This window comes from Sycon ciliatum, chromosome 7, assembly GCF_964019385.1.
Source record: "Sycon ciliatum chromosome 7, ocSycCili1.1, whole genome shotgun sequence".
In the NCBI taxonomy this organism is placed as follows: domain Eukaryota; kingdom Metazoa; phylum Porifera; class Calcarea; order Leucosolenida; family Sycettidae; genus Sycon; species Sycon ciliatum.
In genome coordinates, this window is record NC_088649.1 from 6,640,951 (window position 1) to 6,662,645 (window position 21,695).

The 21,695-nt window shown below is 47.7% G+C and overlaps 2 protein-coding genes across 2 annotated transcripts in view; both read left to right on the plus strand.

Moving 5' to 3' along the window:
- LOC135821231 (putative uncharacterized protein C18orf15) overlaps positions 1 to 1,176 on the plus strand; it is a gene marked incomplete at its 5' end in the record, with an annotated part of 3,174 nt that extends 1,998 nt beyond the window's left edge. Inside the window, one exon of the mRNA XM_065334292.1 lies at positions 1,171 to 1,176. Within this exon, the coding sequence (XP_065190364.1) occupies positions 1,171 to 1,176 (6 nt within the window). The remainder of the gene's footprint in view (positions 1 to 1,170) is intronic.
- LOC135821503 (uncharacterized) overlaps positions 1 to 17,591 on the plus strand; it is an 89,983-nt gene extending 72,392 nt beyond the window's left edge. The window contains exons 15-16 of the mRNA XM_065334509.1: positions 2,229 to 2,310; positions 17,218 to 17,591. Coding sequence (XP_065190581.1) covers positions 2,229 to 2,310; position 17,218 — 83 coding nt within the window. The 3' untranslated portion in view covers positions 17,219 to 17,591. The remainder of the gene's footprint in view (positions 1 to 2,228; positions 2,311 to 17,217) is intronic.
- Positions 17,592 to 21,695: the final 4,104 nt, after the last annotated feature.

Genomic DNA, 21,695 nt, shown 5'->3' on the forward strand with positions numbered 1-21,695 from the left:
TGAGACATTCTCCAGTCGATCGTTTTATTCTCTTCTGGTTCAAGTCGCCGTACTCCAACGACAACTAATGTTTCAACGGTTACTTGCAAGACTGGTGTTGGTGCGTAACCTGTCGTTGCCACAGCTGGGCGCTTTGGTTGGACATAGCCGGCCGTGCAAGCATCGATCAGCGCTGTGAATGTACAGTCAGTGCAGTGAGTGATGCATGCGCATGTACTGTACAGATCTGTGGCGCAAAACGATCGATCATCGACGCATCGCATAGTACGTAATAGTACAAAATTTCATATTCGCGAGTCAAACTTTCGCGATTCGACCCTGCTCGCGAAAGTCGCGAAAGTTAATCGTTTTACAGTATGCTTGTGTGTATGCTTGTGTGTGTGTGTGTGTGTGTGTGTGTGTGTGTGTGTGTGTGTGTGTGTGTGTGTGTGTGTGTGTGTGTGTGTGTGTGTGTGTGTGTGTGTGTGTGTGTGTGTGTGTGTGTGTGTGTGTGTGATTGTGCACGTATGTGCTTGTGTGCGTGTGTATGCTTGTGTGTGTGTGTGTGTGTGCGTGCGTGCGTGCGTGCGTGCGTGCGTGCGTGCGTGTGTGTGTGTGAATGTGTGTGTGTGTGTGTGCGTGCGTGCGTGCGTGTGTGTGTGTTCGTACATATGTGTGGAGCATGCTGTGCGTACGTATGGGGGAGTTGCAGGGTCAGGTCTTGTATTTTTGTCGCTGGACTCAGCACATTTTTCGTAGATATCGGTAGCCTCATCATTCGCAAGTAGAAGTCGTTGCCCATTCATTTTTCTTTCTTTTTTCAAGACAATAAGCAATATACTCGTACCTCCGTTTTCCGGACACATAAGGTAACGCCGCTTCGGTCTACTCATTGCACCTCGCGGCGAGTTCAAGTTGAAATATTAACATTCTTTTGTCTCTTCTTGTGGGGATAGTAGAGAGGTTCCGGAGTACGACTTCCCGTGCCAAAATCCGTCTGCCGTAGATTTGTCTACGTCGTAGTAATCCATTCACCTCTGGAGAATCCGTAAAAAAAAACTGAACTGAACTGAATGTCGTTAGTGTGTTTGTTTACATCCACCGACCACGCTGCCATGTTTGCATTTGTCACGCACCGCTATCGCGCTGCGTCATTGCTTTGTGCACTGCACTCACACTGCCAATGTGTAGATCTAGGCGCGCTTAGCCTGACGTTGCACAACTGCTCCTTTTTATTTTTTTAACTAACTCTTTCTTTCTTGCCATTGGATCCACTTCAAAGTCTGATTAGTGGTGATTTTTAGCTTGTGTCAGCATCACATTTTCACCCTCCATCCCTCCCATATTATCCTCTAGCTAGCGGTACTAGAGAACGGGGTTATTTGCTTTGCTAGTTGCTGCTCATCACGAGCCAATTGTGGCTTATGACGAGCCTGTTGCGGCTCTTCGCAAGCCAGTTAATGCCAATTGCATTGGCTTTGCCTTGCAACCCAATTGTGGCACAATGTGGGTTTATTGCAGCTTCTCGCGAGCCAGTTGCTGCCAGTGGCTTGGCATAGCTTTCGAGTTCTTTGAGCTTTTGCATAACAATGCCAGTCACTCACAGCCGTGAGCACGCTATCTCAAGAAAAAATCCTTGTTGCCTTGGACTGAGTATGAGTGCGCGAGGGACGTGGTGCTAATACTTCGTTTTCAAATAGTGAAATGTTCCGGAGTACTGAAAAGATGAGCTTGCCGTTATTGCCTAGGTTACGATTGCAAACACGTCATATTCCTCGCGCTATGCCTTTTTATTTTCAAAAAATTATTCCGAAGTCAAAACTTCCCTCTGAAAATCGATGTCTCGTACCAAATGTGTACGCTAAAATAGATCTGCAATTGATGACGAAAAATCTCAATTAGAAACATGGTTCGTGGAGAAGCCAGTCGACACGAATTCTCGGTGCCGAAAAATAGTATTAACCCCGCCTCGGTAAGGTCCTTAGCGCCCATACGGATTTTGGTATGGAAAATCGTACCCAGGAACCTCTCTTGTGAAGCCATGTGCCACATATGGCCTTTCGCCTTTCGCCTTTCGCCATCCAAATGTTTGTGATTCGGAATTCGAAATACGGAAAATTCAAAGCTATGGTCAGTGCCCCATCCTGGACCGACCGGATAATCGAAGGATGTATGTACCATGTCCATTGTACCATTGTACCTAACATAACTTGTGATGTGTCAATGAATTCTTTCTTGTTTCTTGACAGAATTCAACAGTGACTTCCTTGGACGTGTGAACGTTTTGTTTGGCCGTAAAGTGTTCGCACCACGCACTCCTCCTGCTAAGTAGTAAGTGAACATACACGACACAGTTCATACTTCAAGTGTTTAAGTCAGCTACATGTACATGTACTTGCAACTACTGTACAGTGCTGCCAACTGAAATCCGACCCCTGAGCGGTGCGTCCACATTCTAGCGGTCTCTGTTTCGTAGTTTTTCCATCCCGTTCTGGGTCTTTGCGATGTGAGCGCACCGCTCAGGGGATCGGATTTCAGTTGCCAGTACTGTACTTGTTGTGCTCCATGCTGGCTCGGCTAGGCGATGACATCATCAAGGGCCCGGCCACATATGCACTCAAAAGTAGCGGTTCCGCATTAGCGGACAACACCATGGCAACTGCGAGAAGTGAAAATAACACTCCAGCGGAAACTCAAATCCGCTGCCTTCAAAATCTTGGGGGCGGCACTCTCGCTTTTGCGGTTTCGCTTCAGTGGGATACACAACGGTCTGCTGAATATGGACTTGCTACGAGAAATTCGTATGCGTATGATCTCCATGAAACAAACAAATGCATAGCATATATTCACTGACTCCCCACCATGCCGTACCGTATGCACCACAGTCCACTTCACTCTCATTTTTCAATCCACCAAAGAAGAGCTTCCCCTGTCTGTCATGTGTGACCATACACACATAGCTCCACTGGAGAGGCACCAGGCAGTCTCCCTGCCGCAGAACCTCGCCGCGAAGCGGAACCCCAGTGCACGTGCGATTTTTCAAGTAGGTTCCGATGAAAGACAATTTGATATCCGTTCGAATTGCATTCGATAAGCCAAACTTGCCAAATCGTCAGTTGTATTATTATACGTCGCTATCGACCAGCGCAGTGATGACATACAATCGACTCAGCTCCGCCAGAGAGAAGGTCAATCACTGCAGAATATGGTCATTTTCAATTGTCTTATTGTATTCACGATGTGGAAGGACACTGCATGTGTTCAATGCTATTAGTGTCGTGAACTCTTTATCGGCCTTCTCCTGCATTTCCCGAGGCTGAGTGTAGCCTAGGAAATGGTTTCTCTACGAGAAGATGCTTGGTATTCATCATCTCTCCTCGGACATTTTCAGCAAACTTTCCAAAAAGTAGGGGTGAAACAATTATACCGAGTACTCGAGTACTCGCTCGGTTTTTTTCAAAAATAATCGTACTCGGAATAAATCAGAGTACTCGTTCATACATGGTACATGCATTTACTACAGAAATCTGCAGTTTCAGGGCAGCAGTCGGCAGATGGTGATGTGCAGACTGTGTGGTGAACATTTGTTCACGAGTAGAGAGAGAGCCCAACTGACCCACCAACCATATACCCGAGAAAAATGACTGCTACTCGGTTCAATCAGGGTTGTATCATGTTATTTTAAAGCCCTTGGCGTGCAATTTTTAGGAGATGAAAAATACTCGAATATTCGAATATTCGATCGGAGAAAACCAGAATACTCGAACTCGGGATTTCAGTGCCAACTTTCACCCCTACCAAAAAGTACGACATCATGTCGTTCGTCAATCTCCACAAACCGTCGTCTCACCGGGCTTCAGATTATGTTACGAGAGATTGGAGAATCGCCAACAAGCATCACATCCATCTGCAGGAAATGGAATGAGCAAACGGCATGGTCCTTATTATTAGTGTTGAAACGATCTCACCGGGTACTCGTTAGCTCGCTCGCCAGAAACTCGGCTCGTTTGTGCGGCCAGTTCGTTTGCACTAACGAACACCGTACACCGTACTCTGTACACATGGCAGTACATGTCGACCAGGGAGTCGAAAAATATTTTACGACTCCCTGGTCGATCGAGAGTCCAGTCCCACGCAAAGTAAAAATCACTCGCAGTTACACTTACAGTGACTGTATGCCTGCACGACACTTTAGTTGTTTCAGTTGTCGTTGCAGCTTTGGTGGACTCCACTGATGTCTTGTTCCGCATCTGCTGACCTGTCGCAGGATATGCTTCGGTCACCTCTCCATTCGAGTGAAAGTTTCGCTCAGTCATTTGGAAGTTTTCTCCCGCGATGCAGCGAAGAACAGGGCTACTTGCAATCTTTGCAAAACGGTCTATTCTTACAAAGGCTACTCAACGACGGCGCTGAAAAAGACATCTCGACACCGAACAGCAGTCCGAAGTGAAGCAGCAGCAACCCCAAATGCCGGCGGTGATTATTTGAACCAGCTGAAAAAATCGAACTTAGAAAAAAATATTCAAAAAATCATATTTGCCACATCAATGAAACTCTTTAGCTCGCTCGATAGCTTGCTCGTTAGTGGAACTGATCGCTCGTTTGTTATAGATACGCTCATTTCAACACTACTTATTATGTTGGGTCCCAAGAAGGACGACTGAGGACATCTTCTCCAGACATTACAACGGACAACGGGAACAAATTATTGGGAACGACATTTATTATAGATGGGATGCCTAAGACCAGGACGAACGAACGACTCCGTTGAAGAGTGAGATTTTTGAAGAGAGAGCTTATTGAAGAGAGAGAGAGAGAGAGAGAGAGAGAGCTTTGAAGAGAGAGAGAGAGCTCGACTGAGAAACAACGCAATATAAAAGGGCCTGGGTAGCTATGGCAAACATGGGCGCGCAAGTAGCTACCCAGGCCAACGGAACGAACGGTGAGTATGACGCAGTACGGGTGTGTTTCGGGGTAAACAAGTTAGTTGTTTACGATAGGATTATATTCTCACTTGGCCATTGTAGGCAAATCATAAGAACGCCGACATCTAAAAGATCTTGCATGAAAGTAGGCAGCTGCGAGATGCGTATCTTGCGCATGCTCTTGCATGGCTACGTAATGCATTACATCATAATACAACATCCCCTTCGTCATAAAGGAGTTTAACAACCTACATAACATACCGCACGTACACGACGGCGTGTTCACAATATAGAACATAACATCCAACAATAGCTCTATGTACAAGGTAACAATCATGAATGGCACACGACGGCGTGCTAACAATACAGAGACATAGTAGACACCCTTAGCAAACAACGTTATGTTGTAACGGTATTATCGCAAGGGGGAAAATACCGTGATTTGGGTTCGACCTTTAGCAAGATGCACGCTATTTTTAGTACGCTGTTGCCACGAGAATAGCTTTGATTTCGCGCGGTACAACCATTTTTGTCACCATATACGCGATACAAGGTGAAATGCGTACGGACTATGCAATATTTGGCTAAAACACGTACCGTTGGTCACAACGATAAATCAGCCCCCATAACGTTTATACGCTGCAGCTTCAACGCTATTTGGGTGATCAAGGTACGAGTACCGTAAAAAGTAGCGTTACCGTTGTTTGCTAAGGGTGTCTAGTATCCAATAATAGCTCTATGTACAATATAACAATGGCACCTCAGTTACTGTGACATAAGCGAACAGGTCCATGAGGCCTCTCTGGCCCTACACATCCAGGATTGACCTGGGTGCGACTGCGCGGCCAGACCGTGTTCGATACAGCTGGGTGGCAGGTTCAGCAGGCTGGCTGACGTCACACGGTGACGGCGGCTGAGACTGGCTAACGTCGCTCCACGGCGACGGCACGTCACTCGGCGGCTGAGGCTCGCCAATGTCGCTGCGCGTTGACGGCTGAGGGCCTGCGGGACTGGCATCCGGCGGGAAGTGGACCCGCCTCTCTCTGAGGTGGGTACGGTTGCGCCGCACTTCTGTCCCATGGTCAGGCTGCACCATGTATGACCGTGGCCCGTTGGCAGACTGGGTTACGATACCAGGTTCCCACAGGTGCGTGATCGGGCTGCGGATGCCGACGTGCTGACCAGGAACTAGGGGGCGGAGAGACTGCGCTCGCTGGTCATGGTGTACTTTCTGCTGGTCCTGCCGTTCCTCGAGCTTCTGTCGGATGGCCTCGTCCCGAGTGTCGCGCTGGTGTTTGCGAGGCAGGTTGTCCTGTACCTGACGACCGACCAGCATCTCGGCCGGCGACGGTAAGTCCTGGCACACTGGGGTGGCGCGAATGCACAGCAGTGCTAAGTGTGGGTCGGTCCCGCTCTCCCTTGCCTTCTCGAGAGCTCTCTTAGCGATCTTGACTTGCGATTCGATAACCCATTACTCTGCGGGTGATGTGGCGACGACGTACTGTGGCGGAATCCATATTCGGCAGCAAACTCCGCGAACAGATGGCTGCTGTATTGCGGCCCGTTGTCCGACTTCAGCACGGCTGGGATGCCGTGCTCACCGAAAATCTCCTTGAGGTGCTGGATGATGGCCCTGCTGGTCGCTTGTCCGGCAGGCAGCTTCCGGGTGATAAAGTACTTGGAGTAGTAGTCGGCGGCAATGAGGTATTCTGACCCGCCGAGGTAGAACAGGTCCGTGCCTAAGGTGTGCCATGCCCTTGGCGGAATATCGGGCTGCACCAGTGGTTCCTTGGCTTGACTGCTCTGGTGGCGCTGGCACGTCGTGCAAGATGAGACAGTTGCTTCGATATCCTTGTTGATGTCCTTCCAGAAGACGGACGTTCTGGCTCGCAGCTTGGTCTTCTCTATGCCTTGGTGGCTGGCGTGCAGCTTGCTGAGGATTTCCCCCCTCATTGGTGGGGGAATCAGGAGGCGACTGCTCTTCAGGATGAGACCGTCCTCGGTGCTCATCTCGTCGCGGAAATTCCAGTACGGGAGCAGAATTGCCGGCACCGCGCTCCTCTCTGATGGCCAGCCACTGAAATCATCTCCTTCAGTGCTGACATCTCGGCGTCTTTAGCCGACTCCTCGCGGATCCTCGTCATCGCCGCATCGCTGAATTGCGGGAACACGGCGTGTACACTGACGTCGAGGTCCTCAATTGGCTCTGTTTCCTCTGGCGACAGTCGGGATAGCGCATCTGCGGTCGGAATGTCCTTTCCGGGGCGGTATTTGATGGTCATGTCGTACGGCTGCAGCTTCAGCAGCATGCGCTGTAGACGCGGCGGGGCTGCGCGGAGGTGCTTGAGCTTGATTGTTTCCAGCGGCTTGTGGTCGGATTCTACTGTGAATGACTGACCGAATAGGTAGGTGTGGAATCTTTCACACTCGTATACGACAGCTAAGAGCTCACGCTCAATATTGGCGTAGCGAGACTCCGTCTCGGTAAGCTTCTTGCTGGCGAATGCAACAGGCTTGTCGTCCTGCAGCAGAGTGGCACCGAGACCTTTCATGGAAGCGTCGACTTGTAGTGTCGTTGCCTTGCCTGGGTCAAAGTAACTGAGCGTTACTTCTGTCGAAATGGCGGCCTTGACCTTGTGCTGGTGGCTGTCTGTCCAGGCGAACGGTGTATCTGGCTTGGTCAGCTCACGCAGGTGCGCGGTCAGCGTACTGGCATTCGGTATGAACGGGCTCATGTACGTGACTAGCCCGAGGAACGTCTGGAGCTCGTCCTCGTTCTCGGGGTGCTCCATCTGCTTCAGCGCTGAGACCTTCTTAGGGTCGGGCTGTATTCCGTCAGCGCTGCAGATGATGCCGAAGAACTTGATCTTGTCCTCTTTGATGCGGCATTTGTCTGGGTTCAACTTGAGACCAGATTGTTCGCAGCGAACCATCATCTGGTGCATGTTGAGATCATGGTCCTCGTCTGACGTCCCGTATGTGACGATGTCGTCTGCGATGCCGGTGACACCTGAGCACCCTTCGAACATCTGGTCGATCCTTGCTTGGAAGACATCTTGCAACATCTTGAGGCCGAATGGCATGCGAAGGAATCTGTAGCGCCCGAATGGTGTGTTGAAGGTGGTGAGGTAACTGGATTCGTCGTCGAGCTCCACATTCCAGTACCCACATTTGACGTCGACGATCGAAAACACTTTGGCACCTCTCAACTTCGGGGTGATCTCCTCAATGGTGGAGACCACGTGGTGCTCTCGCAGGATGGCGTGATTGAGGTCCTTGGGGTCTAGGCACAGGCGTGGCTTGCCATTGTCTTTGAGGCGGAACACGAGGCTGTTCACCCACGCTGTTGGTTCGCCTTCCTGGATCTTGGTGATGATGCCGTTCTGGATCATGTCCTCCAGCTCCGTCTTGATCTCGTCTCTCAGTGCGATGGCGTGGAGGTGGCGTGGAGGGTGTACAACTGGGACGACGTTGGGGTCCACCGTGATGTGGTACTTGCCTGGGAATTTCCCAATGCCATCGAAGCACTTCGGGTATTGCTTCATCAGGTCGTCCTTGTCTCGGATGCTCGCTGGCTTCTCCTGGACAGTGCAGTTCAGCGTGACTAACTGCAGGGCTGTCGCTGTCGGGAGACCGATGATAGCAGTGCCAGGGCAGTCCGTGATGTAGAAGTCAACGAGTTGACTCTTGCCATCGTAAGAGCACGGAATAGGACGGGTTCCGCATTGCTTTATCTTGGATCCGCCATACGCTGTGAGGGTGGTACTTGACGGCTTCACGGACTTCGGCTTTGGGTATCCGTTTGGTCCGACGTGCTGGGGGAACATTTGGCAGAACACTCTCAGCGGCAATATATGGCCCGATATCTGAGACTTTCGACCTTCGGGGCTACGCGACTTTTTTGAGAAAAAGCCAAAACAAATTTGATCGCAAAAAAATCGATTCTGTCACAGCAAACTGCGGAGGCGACAATGGCGGAAGGAAATCGAAGGCGATCCTTGTGTCAGGTTGTTATTGGATTCACAGAAGAAGCCAACCGCGATCTCATCGACGATGATGCATCGTTCTTTGGCGATATCCCCTCCAGCGACGCCAGCGCTTCTGATAGCGCGGATGAAACGATCGCACTTGACACAACGCACTTACCTGTCGGCAGCGACGATGAAGAGGACCTTGATGAGTATGATCAGGGGCAACCGGAGCCGGCCACAGCGCTAGCTGCTGCCGCTGTAGGCAGGGACAAGCAACCAGCTATCAAGCTGTCATCCACCGAGGACATCGAAGCACGCCGGGTCGCTGGCTGCCCTTGCGCAGGGAGTCAAAACTGTTTCCTGAGTGTCCCACCAGAAATTCTAAAATCATCGCGAAATTCTACGGAGGTTCTTGGCGACGATGACCGTCGCGTATTCTTGAGTGGCAAGCTGGATGCTCTGGCTAATCGTGGCGATTCAGGACATCACGGAGCACATCATGCTGCGCGATCTCGAGTGACATACCGGTACGAAGTCGGTGGTGTGAAAACGTGTCAGGCGGTATTTTTGTATGCAAATTCCGCCAGTCGATACGACGTGCATCAAGTGCAGGCACATCTCGACGCAGGCGTTCTGACTCCACCACAGCATGGAAATGTAGGTCGTTCTCCCTGGCATGCTGTGTCTGCGGAGGGTGTAACGCAGGTACGCGATTTCATTCGTAACTACGCTGTGGTGAATGGTCTCCCACAGCCTGCTGCACCCAGGGGGCACAACACTCCAGCACCAGTTTACTTGCCATGCATCACTACAAAGAAGCTGGTGCACCAGAAGTACGTAGATACCGGAGGCACTGTCTCTTACCAGACATTTGTCAAACTATGGTTGAAAGAAACTCCAGATGTATTGATTATGACTCCGAAGGAAGATGTGTGTGGAGAATGTTCAGACATGCAGTCGAAGATCACCCGAGCGAGAACGGAAATTTCCAGACAAAAAACAGTGGAAGAGTTGAAGGCGCACATGGAGAAGGCGAATGTTGCGCGAGATCATTACAGGGCCTGCATTGCGAAGGCAAAGGATGCCATAGCTGAACAGCAAAGCAGTGAGTTGCAAGCGCCAGCATACGAGCACTTCACGTTCGACTTTGCCCAGCAGGCGCACATTCCACACCATGCCCGTGAAGTAGGTGCGTTGTATTTCAAAGTTCCGCGCCGGATCCAGATTTTTGGTGTTGCAGCGGAGGCTGTGCCAGCACAGCACAACTATTTGTTTGACGAAAATGAGACCATCGGAGTTGATGGCAGCAAATGCCATGGGCCAAACTCAGTGGTCTCACTCCTCCATTTCCATCTTCAGCAGCATGCCAAGGGCGCACACGACATCGGTCTGCACGCCGACAATTGCTGCGGACAAAACAAAAACAAAACAGTCGTTGGGTACCTCTGCTGGCGAGTCATTGTGGGGCTCAACGAATCCATCGACCTGTGCTTCATGCGCGTTGGGCACACTCGATGCTTTGTCGATGGCGGCTTTGGGTTGCTGAAGCAGACTTACAGGAAGTCCGACGTCGATACACTTCAGCAGCTAGCTGATGCAACAGATAAATCAGCAGCCTTCAACAAGGCCGTTTTGTTTTCATGGGATTGGAGACAGTGGGATGCATACCTTTCCACTGTTTTCAAGCCCGTGAAAAACATCACGAAATACCAGAATTTCCACTTCTCAGCTGACAAGCCTGGGATGGTGGAGATGTCTGGATCATCGACGGAGGCTGACAAGACCTTGTCGATTATCAAGCCGGATGCTGACATCAGCACATTGAAGACGGAAGTCGTTCCACCTGCCCTGCAACCAGCCGGGATGTCACACGCTCGTGCCGACTACCTTTTCAAGCAGGTTCGTCAGCACTGTCACGAGGAGAACAGAGACATCACCTGCCCTGCTCCTACTGCCGTTGCTGCTGTCGCAGCTACCCTACCAACAGAGTGAAAGCTGGAAAAGAAGTGCTTAGACACTCTATTGTAGTCCTGAACTGTTTTCTGTTATGGTTACAACTTGGATACAAACAGTAGTACCAACCATGCTGAGTTTTCAAAATCAATTCTAAGATGTGCAAATCCAAAATTTGACTCCTACTCATAAAATGCATTGCTACATGGTGAATATTGCTCTGAAATCCGTGAAACGTTGTCAAAATACTCTACACAGGTCAGAAATCATTTTACAATGGAAAAGTCATTTTCACCAAAATAGCCCGGAAGGTCGATTTTCTCAGATATTGGGCCATATTGCCCTGGGCGCCCGTATCCACCTTGGCTCTCAAGGTGGCCGGTCTGTTGGTGTTGTCCAGGCTGACATTGAGGGTCGCGAACACCTCTCGCTCTGGTTGCGGTTGGCGACGCTCGACGCTGTCGATGATGACGGCGTCGAAATGCAGTGCGTCAAAGCGTCTCCGTGGGCTGGGGCTCCTCTGGTGGTAGCGCTCCCGCGGGCTGGGGCTCCTCTGGCGCCAGCGTCCGCGTTGCTGGCCCCTTCCATGCGCCTCGTCTCTCCCCTGCAAACGGCATACGTTTGCCCAGTGATTCGCCTTCCCGCATTTGTTGCAGGTGGAGCCGTGCGCTGGGCACTTGCTTGGGTGGTGGGTTCGGCCACATTTGCCGCAGTCTGCGTGTCCCACAGATTTGGAAATGGCGTGAACCATTTCAGGTAGACGGCTGCTGGTGGCGGTGGACAGCTGCTCCATGTGGCGCTGTGTTGCTTCATAAGTACGGGCCTTGTCAAGCGCTTCGTCCAGAGTCAAATCACTACCACCCTCCAGCAGGCGTTCTTGCACTTTCGAGTGCTTCGTCCCCACGATTAGCTGTTCTATCAGGCGATCGTTAGTCTCCTGAGCGTCCCTATACTTGCACTTGGACGTCTTCTTCTTACACCTCGCAAAGAAATCATCTACAGACTCGTCGGGTTGCTGGCGGTATTTCTGAAGCTCAAACCGAGCCAGTCGTGCATTTACCCGTGGCTGCAATTGCTTATTAAATTTCTTGAAGACGGCAGCTACTTTGGATTTGTCGCTTGCATTATCCTACTCGAAACTATTGAAAGCATCAACACCAGTTCTCCCGATCCATAGCATGACATAGGCGACCTTTTCCTTGTCGGACTTGTCGGAAAAGGGCCCTTGGAAAACTAGAAGGCAGTATTGTTGGAACCGCTCGAATTCGTCAGGTAAATCTGCGGCTTGCCAATCCATCGACGGCGGGGTAAATCCGGCTGCTTCTGCCATTTTACCTCTTGCACCGGTGGCGCTACTGCGACAATCAGTCTAGGGCGTTTATTTAGTTTACTTCTGACACCATGTTTCGGGGTAAACAAGTTAGTTGTTTACAATAGGATTATATTCTCACTTGGCCATTGTAGGCAAATCATAAGAACGCCGACATCTAAAAGATCCTGCATGAAAGTAGGCAGCTGCGAGATGCGTATCTTGCGCATGCTCTTGCATGGCTACGTAATGCATTACATCATAATACAACAGGGTGCATGCAGGCCAGCTAGAAAAGGTACGGGAGGAGGTGCCTAACATACCTCCCCTGAGCAAAAAAGAACCGCGACCTCGCGGAAAATAATAAGACGAAGAGAAAAATAGAGATGAAAAAATGACTTAGGAACCACAGGGATTGAACCTGGAAAAAACCCCACAGGGATCGAACCTGAAAAAACCACAGGGATTGAACCTGAAAAAACCCACAGGGATCGAACCTGAAAATCACGGGCGCGGGAAACACATCCGCTCACAAAACAAAAACAAAAAAGAGAGAAAAATAGAGATAAAAAAGGACTGAGGAAGAAAAACAAAAACACACACACACACCCACACACACACTGAATGCGTGCACGGATCTCCCAAAAGTGTTTACTAGGATCATGCATAACAGTTATTGTTCCTATACTTCTATAAGTCTAAAGATAAGAAACTAGACGTGACGAGGAATCTACTGACACTGCTTGCATGGCTAAAAAGAGCGTAGTTGCACTTCTGCTAAACATCAAAATTAGAGCGTGGCTCACCATAATCGGACCTCTAATTTACTAATATTTTATGAAGAACACACGCGCGCACACACACTACAGAAAACATTCACGAAATAAATAAACCGAAAATGAATTTGACGAAGAAGAAACGCATACAAAAAAGAAAGAGAGAAAGGTAGCTGACCTGCATGACGAGACAAGGTTGACCTGGACGAGACGAGGTTGACATTGACGTGACGAGGTTGCATACGATAACGAGACGAGGCTGAACACAAGACGAATGCCGGGCGGTAGAGAACGAGGATCTCAGGGTCTCGGGCTTCGGCAAAAGTTGGGCGCCAATGTTGGGTCTGAAGAAGGACGACTGACGATATCTTCTCCAGACATTACAACGGACAACGGGAACAAGTTATTGGGAACGACATTTATTATAGACGGGATGACTAAGACCAGGACGAACGAACGACTACGTTGAAGAGTGAGATTATTGAAGAGAGAGAGAGCTTATTGAAGAGAGAGAGAGAGCTTTGAAGAGAGAGAGCTCGACTGAAAAGCAACGCAATATAAAGGGCCTGGGTAGCTATGGCAAACATGGGCGTGCAAGTAGCTACCCATGCCAACGGAACGAAAGGTGGGTATGACGCAGTTCGGATGCAAGCAGGCCGGTTAAAAAAGGTAGAGGAGGAGGTACCTAACAATTATTATTATTATATGCATTTCCGCGGCGATGTCAGCCGCACAATGGCAACCCACATATTCGCATATGCCGGAAGTAGAATGCATGGTCCTTGGTTGGGGTAAATGCTGAACGTCTGATTTGTCGCAACCAAGATTGCTGCACTTGGTTCGTCACTTTGCTTGTCTGCTGATGTCTCCACACTCAAGCTTTCTCCTGTCGGTGTCACGTCCCAGCAAACAATCGAGAGGATTACTAAAGCTTAGTTCACATTCGACGCAATGCCGACGGTACGGGACGTAAGGGCTTGTCGGGAGGGCTGGGTGAGCTGTAAAATCCTGTACAATTCGTACGACACGACATGCAGCAGTCGTTGCGACGTTCAACGTCGAACGGCGCGAGTCATAAGGCACGGTCCGTGACGGGGTGACTTTCGGACCTAATTTCTCGTTTTTCGGGACTTCTTTTCAATTATATCTCCTTGAAAGAAGCGGAATCAAGTTCACAATACCAGTTTTTCGTGAAGACCAAAACATTAGCCCTGAAAGTTGTGGCATTCAAATAATAGCCCCAGGAAATGACAGAATAGTTCGTCTCTCAAGCTTCTGAACTATCCCTAAATACAATAAGTGACATGAGATCTTATGTTGCTAAAATTCTACTCAAGTCGTGCTAGCCATTCTGTGAGTTATCATGGGAAGTGCAGTGTTCGAAATGCTAAAAAAGTACGAATCGGGAGTAGTTGGCGCACGAAGCCGTCTCCTGTTCACACTCGAATTGCAGCCGTTTTGTACGCTTGCGTCCCCGTCTACGCCCATCTACGGTATGAAAAGTTGAATTGATCCAACTCTTCCCGTCGCCTCCAATTCTGTACGGTAGTACGGTTGCGTTCCCGTTCCTGGTGTTCACATAGGACGCTGTCAGATCGTCCAGTCGCTTCCCGTTGATCCTTAAGTCGCGTCCCGTCGCGCCCCGTCGAATGTGAACTAGGCTTAATAGACACACGTAGCATGCAACCGTAACGGTATTTTTCATGGTAAAGACAATTGAAAATGACATAATCCTACGGTGATCGATCTACTCTTTGGATGAGCTAAGCCGATCGCACGTCATCAATGCGCTGATTGCTATGGCAATGCATACCATACAACTGGCGATTTGGCGAGTTTGGCTTATCGTATGCAAGCGAGAGTTGTTCTTACTGCGATACATTTTAACAATAATGAGATGCCTTTTGTTGGCTCTTCTGCCTGGATTTCGTTGACACATGCGTTAAGCCCATGGATCCTTCCATGAGTGACATGCGAACTGTAACTATTATTATTATTATTATTTGAAACTCGGATGTTGAGCCATAAATAAATGTGGAAGAGAAAAAGACATATGGATACGATGTGTTGAAGCTAGGTGTCAGGACGTCGAATGTTTCAGTACTCTGTCAGTTTTGTGCCTAGTTATTGCACTTTCTGACTGTATATAGTATCATGTTACAGTGATGGAGAGTTACTCTTAACTCGTATCCATATGTCTTTTTCTCTTCCACATTATTATTATTATTATTATTATTATTATTATTTCAAAATTTTGAAGGACGCTTCACGCAGCTTCATTATACTTGAATTGTTTGCAGGCAACCTGCCTACACTCAAGAGAGCACTGCATTTCACACAAATCCATTGGTATCGTAACGATACCAATGGATTTGTGTGAAATGCAGTGCTCTCTTGAGTGTAGGCAGGTTGCCTGCAAACAATTCAATTATTATTATTATTATTATTAATGCAATGAATATAACTAAATGCGCACTCATATCACAACCATGGGGACGAATCATGTACATGTATTCCAGAACGTTTTCTTGTCACAATTATCAATGGAATTCGTGACTAAAGAGAATTTCTCACCTCACCTATAGTTTATTACCTGTGCACATTGTTCCTAGGTTTGTGCTATTTTTCTTACTATGCTTGTATCCTCGCTGTTCCACTCCAAGTGTATAAATCCTATTGTAGTTTCATCATTCTCTTTAGTCACGAATTCCATTGATAATTGTGACAAGAAAACGTTCTGGAATACATGTACATGATTCGTCCCCATGGTTGTGATATGAGTGCGCATTTAGTTATATTCATTGCATTATTAAGATTATTGTCTCCACGTCGCCTTTTTACATATTATTATTATTATTATTATTATTATTATTATTATTATTATGCAAGCGAGAGATATGCCTTTCAAACCGATATCAAATTGCCTTTCATTTGAGCCCCAACTGAAAAATTAATGCGCTTCCCCTTTCAGATTAGATCAGTCTTCCGGTCTGTGAGATTGGATCGGTCTTTCAGATTATACAACGATATCAGAGCGGTCAGTTTTCAATTTACATGTTCTTGTCTTGGATTGCAGCTTACAGGCAGTGTATTGACATTAAAAACTAACCGATTACGTCATGATTAGTCACTTTTGTGTGTGCACTGCAAAATGGAACTACAGTCCATTTCAAAACTATAGACGCGTAGATCTACCTAGGCAAAAACCGTTATGCCAGCATCTATACAACGTAAAATCTGTGATCACTTTGTGCATAAATTTTTCCAAATTGGGCGTCTGTTATCCAATCGTTTAGAAACTATATGAGAGTAATTGTGGAGCGGACCTGAGCAATATTCCGAAAACTATTCTCAAAAAGTTCCAGCCAAATTTGAAATATTTCAAAAACCCTACGATTCTATAGTTTTGAAATGGACTGTAGAGCAAACCTGTGCCTGTGTCTGGAGAGTCCCAATTTTACTAGTAGAAGAAAAAGATTCTCGAGTATTAAGCGTGCCATTTCACCGCACTGTTGTGCAAGTTGGTACAGTTTGAGACTCTCTGTCTCTCTCCTCCCCCCCCCCCCTCTCTCTCTCTGTCTCTCTCTCTCTCTCTGTCTCTCTCTCTCTCTCTCTCTCTCTCGCTTTCTCTCTCTCTTTCTCTCTCTCTCTCTCTCTCTCTCTCTCTCTCTCTCTCTCTCTCTCTCTCTCTCTCTCTCTCTCTCTCTCTCTCTCTCTCTCTCTCTCTCTCTCTCTCTCTCTCTCTCTCTCTCTCTCTCTCTCTCTCTCTCTCTCTCTCTCTCTCTCTCTCTCTCTCTCTCTCTCTCTCTCTCTCTCTCTCTCTCTCTCTCTCTCTCTCTCTCTCTCTGAGTGGAGAGCGCTTGCTCGAGCGTTGAACCGGGTTCTTAATCCACCATACCCAGTTCGCAAGGCTGGGCGGGGTTGTGAGCAGGCTTTCATTTCATCTTTTCTTATTATTTCTGCTTTTCATCTCATTACAAAAATTCTGCGCTTTTTCTCCATCTGCGCATAAAATCTAGACTGACAAGCTGCTTGTTAAATCATGCACCTGCTTTCAGGCGTAAAAACCCTGTTGTAGAGGTCTCAGTCCTCATTTGTTAGACTTACCTGTCTTTATAAATGTAACTTACTCACTCACTCTCTCTCTCTCTCTCTCTCTCTCTCTCTCTCTCTCTCTCTCTCTCTCTCTCTCTCTCTCTCTCTCTCTCTCTCTCTCTCTCTCTCTCTCTCTCTCTCTCTCTCTCTCTTGCTCCGTTTGCATCCTCCATGGCTTTTTGCCTGTCTGCATTTTGATCCCCTCACAGGTCGCGATCGTCAATAACATCTACTTCTTCGGCTGCAATAGCGCACTTCAAGTAATTAGGACATCGGCGTAGAACAGCATGTGAAATTCCCCAGCTGTGCTCTTGCCTTCTATAACACATAATTAGTTATCCCTAGCCCCGCTATATCTCGTAGTTCAAAAACACACAACTCCAAGCATGCTGTGGTACGCATTCCGCTGCCTCCATATGGCACCAGCTCTGTGCCGCTGGTAATGGCAGGCAAGTTAAAAGTAGAGGGTGTGTTTCATCTGATCATCATGATATTATGATGACATGAATATTATCATCTGCTTTTCTTCCGTTTCGGTGCACAACGTTCACGTTTTGCTCCGTGTACCGTGGAAATGAACCATGCATCCGGAAGGATTTTGTTGCGTTTTCCCCCAGCGTCGTCGTGTAAACGCAGCCTTGGAGACTGGGGCACTATTCGAGATAGGGCACTAATCAAGAGAGGGCTCTAATCATGCCAGGGTGGTACTGACATGGACGCATTGCACTTGACCCAGGTTGAAATTTTGCAGCGGGGGTGGGGGGATTGAAATCGAGAAATAGTAATGCGGTAATTCTGTGCATATCTTGAGTCATGCCGTCAGGTGCGAACAGCATGACACTGCACAAGTTTCGTGCAAAAGTCTTCCTGTGACGATACAGGACTCTAGAAGTGGACTTATGGCTGCATATCAGTATTTGACCCTGGTCAACTGTCTTCATGTAAACACACACCTACTTTTTTCACCGTAAAGACTTTCAACCCGGGCTGAACTCGACCGCGGTTGAAAATTCTCATGTTGAGGCCGATTCATAGGATGCGTTTTAACTTTACATGAGAATTGTCAACCCGGGCTGTGCAATGCTGTTCAAACATACCGCGAGATATCCATAGAAGTATGGTAATTTCTCGATATCAACCTTTCCCCAAGGGGAGGGTTAAAATCAACCCGGTGCGAAATTTCAACTCGGGTCGAGCGCAATCAAGAGTACATAACCCCCCAGAGTGTGCAACTCCGATCCAGCTCTGCATAGGGTCTTGGTCGAGCGGAATCGGATCTTCTGATGTCATGCGTACACTCCACACCAGCGCAAGGCCGGTCTCGAGGCAGGGCACCATTGTTTTTGATCCGAGAGTACCCGTGACTCCCCGGGTTCCCCTCAGATGTGTACGGTATTATGACACAAAGATCCGATTACGCTCGACCAAGACCCTAGGCAGAGCTGGATCAGGCGTTGCACACTCTGGGGGATTATGTGCTCTTGGCGCAATGCGCCATGTAAAAGCGCCCGTGATTCTGTGATCATGGCGGGTTGAAACTTGACCCGGTTGAAACGCCTCTTGTAAACACAGCCATACTTCAATTCACGTACGGGAAAGTGATCGTGGGGCGGTGACATTCCCGTACGTAAATTAGCTGTAGATCAACTTTTTCGTGATGTGATGTATTCCCCGTACGCGACATGAAGTATGAAGTAAGCTTAATCACAGCCCTGGACCCTGGTGCGGTTGAAGCCGAAAAGCCGATCCCTTCTTCGTTTCATTTATGGAAAGTCATCGCGTGATCGTCGCACGACAACTTTCCCGTACGCGAAATAATTGAGCTCAGATCAACTTTTGCGCGATCGTCAGGCGACGACTTTTCCGTAAGCGAAGTAGTTGAGCTCAGATCAACTTTATCGTGATGCGACGCATTTCTGGTACGCGAAATGAAGTATGAATCAGGCTTGAAGGTCCATTCCTATCTCATTCCGCGTACGGGAAAATCCCAACTTGGTTCAAGTGCAAAGCGTCATGTAAAGCGCCAGTGAATCTGTGATTTTTTTATGGCGGGTTGAAATCCGGGTGAAATTTCAACCCGCCATAAACGCTTCATGCAAACACGCTATAATTCATTTCGCGTACGGGAAAGTCATCGCGAGATCGTCGGGCGATGACTTTTCCGGTATGCAAAATAGTTGAGCTTACATTTTGTAGGGCTGCGTTCGTTTTTAGCTACCTGGTAGAGTAGAGTAGAGTAGAGTAGAGTAGATTGGAGTGGAGTCATTCTGCCGGTATAGGTACATGTTGGGGCAAGTTTACAAACGCTGTTCTACCGGATTTAGTGCCGTAAAGTACCATTGATCCGCCCCCTACGCCATGTGGCTTCCCAGCTGGGTTTTCGCAGGGGGGCGGGAATTAGATCAAGGCTGTCAAGTGCAGTATGATGTACAACAACGTAGAGGATCAGACTCGATGTGCAGGATTGTGCACATTTTCATCCTGAATTGGAAAGTATTGTGTACAGCAGTGCATGCGTCGGTTCAACATCGTATTTCGTTGTAAACACCGAAGTCGCTTCACAAGTAGAAAATTGGCAGGGCCGGGAATTAGAGAGGGGCGGCCGCATCAAGAGGGGGCGGCCGCATCAACCGTACTTTACGGTCGTTTACATGATGTGCACGTGAAATGTTCCTTTTTTTGGATGGAGTTGGGTGTCTCCATCAATCACAGTGGATTCCGTCGAGGTGATTCAACAGCCTGGCAGCTACTTCGAGTTGTTCAATCCCTGCATAACAATCGCCATCGCAGCGAGTACAGCCTAGTCTGCTTCTTCGATTTATCTAAAGCCTTTGGTACTGTGTGGCACCGTGGGCTGATGGCTATGAGACCATGGTGTTTTTGTGGTGTCCGTGTGTTGCGCGATGGACTGCAGTTTGGTTCACTTATAAGCACATGCGCTTATGCCCGTGTGTAGGCACATGCGCTTCAATGCGCGTCACTACGGGTGAGTAACATTCTCCTGTAACGGGGTGCCACTAAAATGGTCAACTTAGGCCAAATGGTTCTCTGAATGACTTCTGACCAAGCATTTTGGAACAATTCATTTGTGCAGATTCCCCATAACCATTGCAACCACTGAGTGCAACAACAATTATAGCAATAAAAACTGCTTTATGGCAGTTTTCTAAAAAAAGGTTATTGTGTTCTAGTCCATGGACCCCGTCTAAAAAGTAAGAAATTAACGAAATGTGATAGCTGAAAATTAAAATTTCACACAAAACCTGACAATAATCACAATACTTCGTGCTTTGTATAATAGGGAGTTTAAGTTTCACAACACTTGTCTTGAAATGCTGCTTTCAACACTAAACATGCATGCATGGGAAAGAGTATCACGAGCGGAAAAGGCCTTCCAGCTTTTCATTCTGTGTGTGATTATTGTGAGGTTTTGTGTGAAATTTTAATTTTCAGCTATCACATTTCGTTAATTTCTTACTTTTTAGACGGGGTCCATGGACTAGAACACAATAACCTTTTTTTAGAAAACTGCCATAAAGCAGTTTTTATTGCTATAATTTCTTTTGTTTTTTTTCTGTCACCAATCAATGGAATGCCCTGTATAAATGATGGCCTTCGCATCATATCAATACCGTATTATACGCATTGATGTGCAAGCCTTTTCTTGCAGAAAATGGCACTAGCATAATGCATGTTCTTCTGCGGGGAAACATGTGAGTAGTGGTGGTGATACTTTTTTTATACGGAGGTCATTTTGTGCATGTTGCTGCTACAGAATTTCATGACTCCGTCATAAAATTGTCTTGCCTTTCAGATATTTCAGATGTCCCCACCCTCGATCAGATTTATTTGAGAAATGTGGCCATGCGCTAGGTGCGTGTCGCAGATGTTTTTGTTGATTCTGTGTTTATAATGGTTTATAATCATGGGTTGTCGTGATAAGGTCATCCGGCATCATATTGCACTGAAATCGTAATCCTGTTGATGTCGATACAACTTTTGGAAGTAGTTCAATGACTTCAAACTGTTGGTCCACGATTTTCTAAAACAACGCAGCAAAGGGGGAACAATAAACATGTATTAAATTGTAAACAAATACATTGCTGAGTCCGACACCTCGTTCCAACAACTACATGTACACTGATCCTGAGGATAAAAGGGGCAAGGCTATGGTTGGAGGTACTGATACTGATAAAGGCACTCCATGATAATAAAATCTTACACATCTTTTGGTGATAATGAATGATATCCAGTCAAACCTCTTTAGGACGAACACCAAGGGACCGATGGTATTTATTCTGTGAGTTTGTCTGAACCTACTTTATAACCGCTCCTGCTCTTGTAGCAGTTGAGCACTCTTGCGTGGGGTAGTGCCTTTGCTGTTTGCGTTATGCAGAGCTCACTGACTTGTCAGTTTGAGCACTCTGGCAAGGTACGTTCGGGCCTGATTGGAAATTTTTATTTCCATTGCTATCAGGTTCGGCCTCATTTCCTCTGTGCTGCGCTGACGAGTCCACAAAGGACGAAACAGTTCTGTCCGCAGATTGAGTAACCATTGAATACAATTATTTCTCCAATAGACATACGAATAGATTTCTTCTACAGTGAAAGATTCTTAGCCACACCGACTCATTGACTCGTCTCGTATGAAACAAATGAGTCACTAGAGAGGTTCTGCAAAACGAAA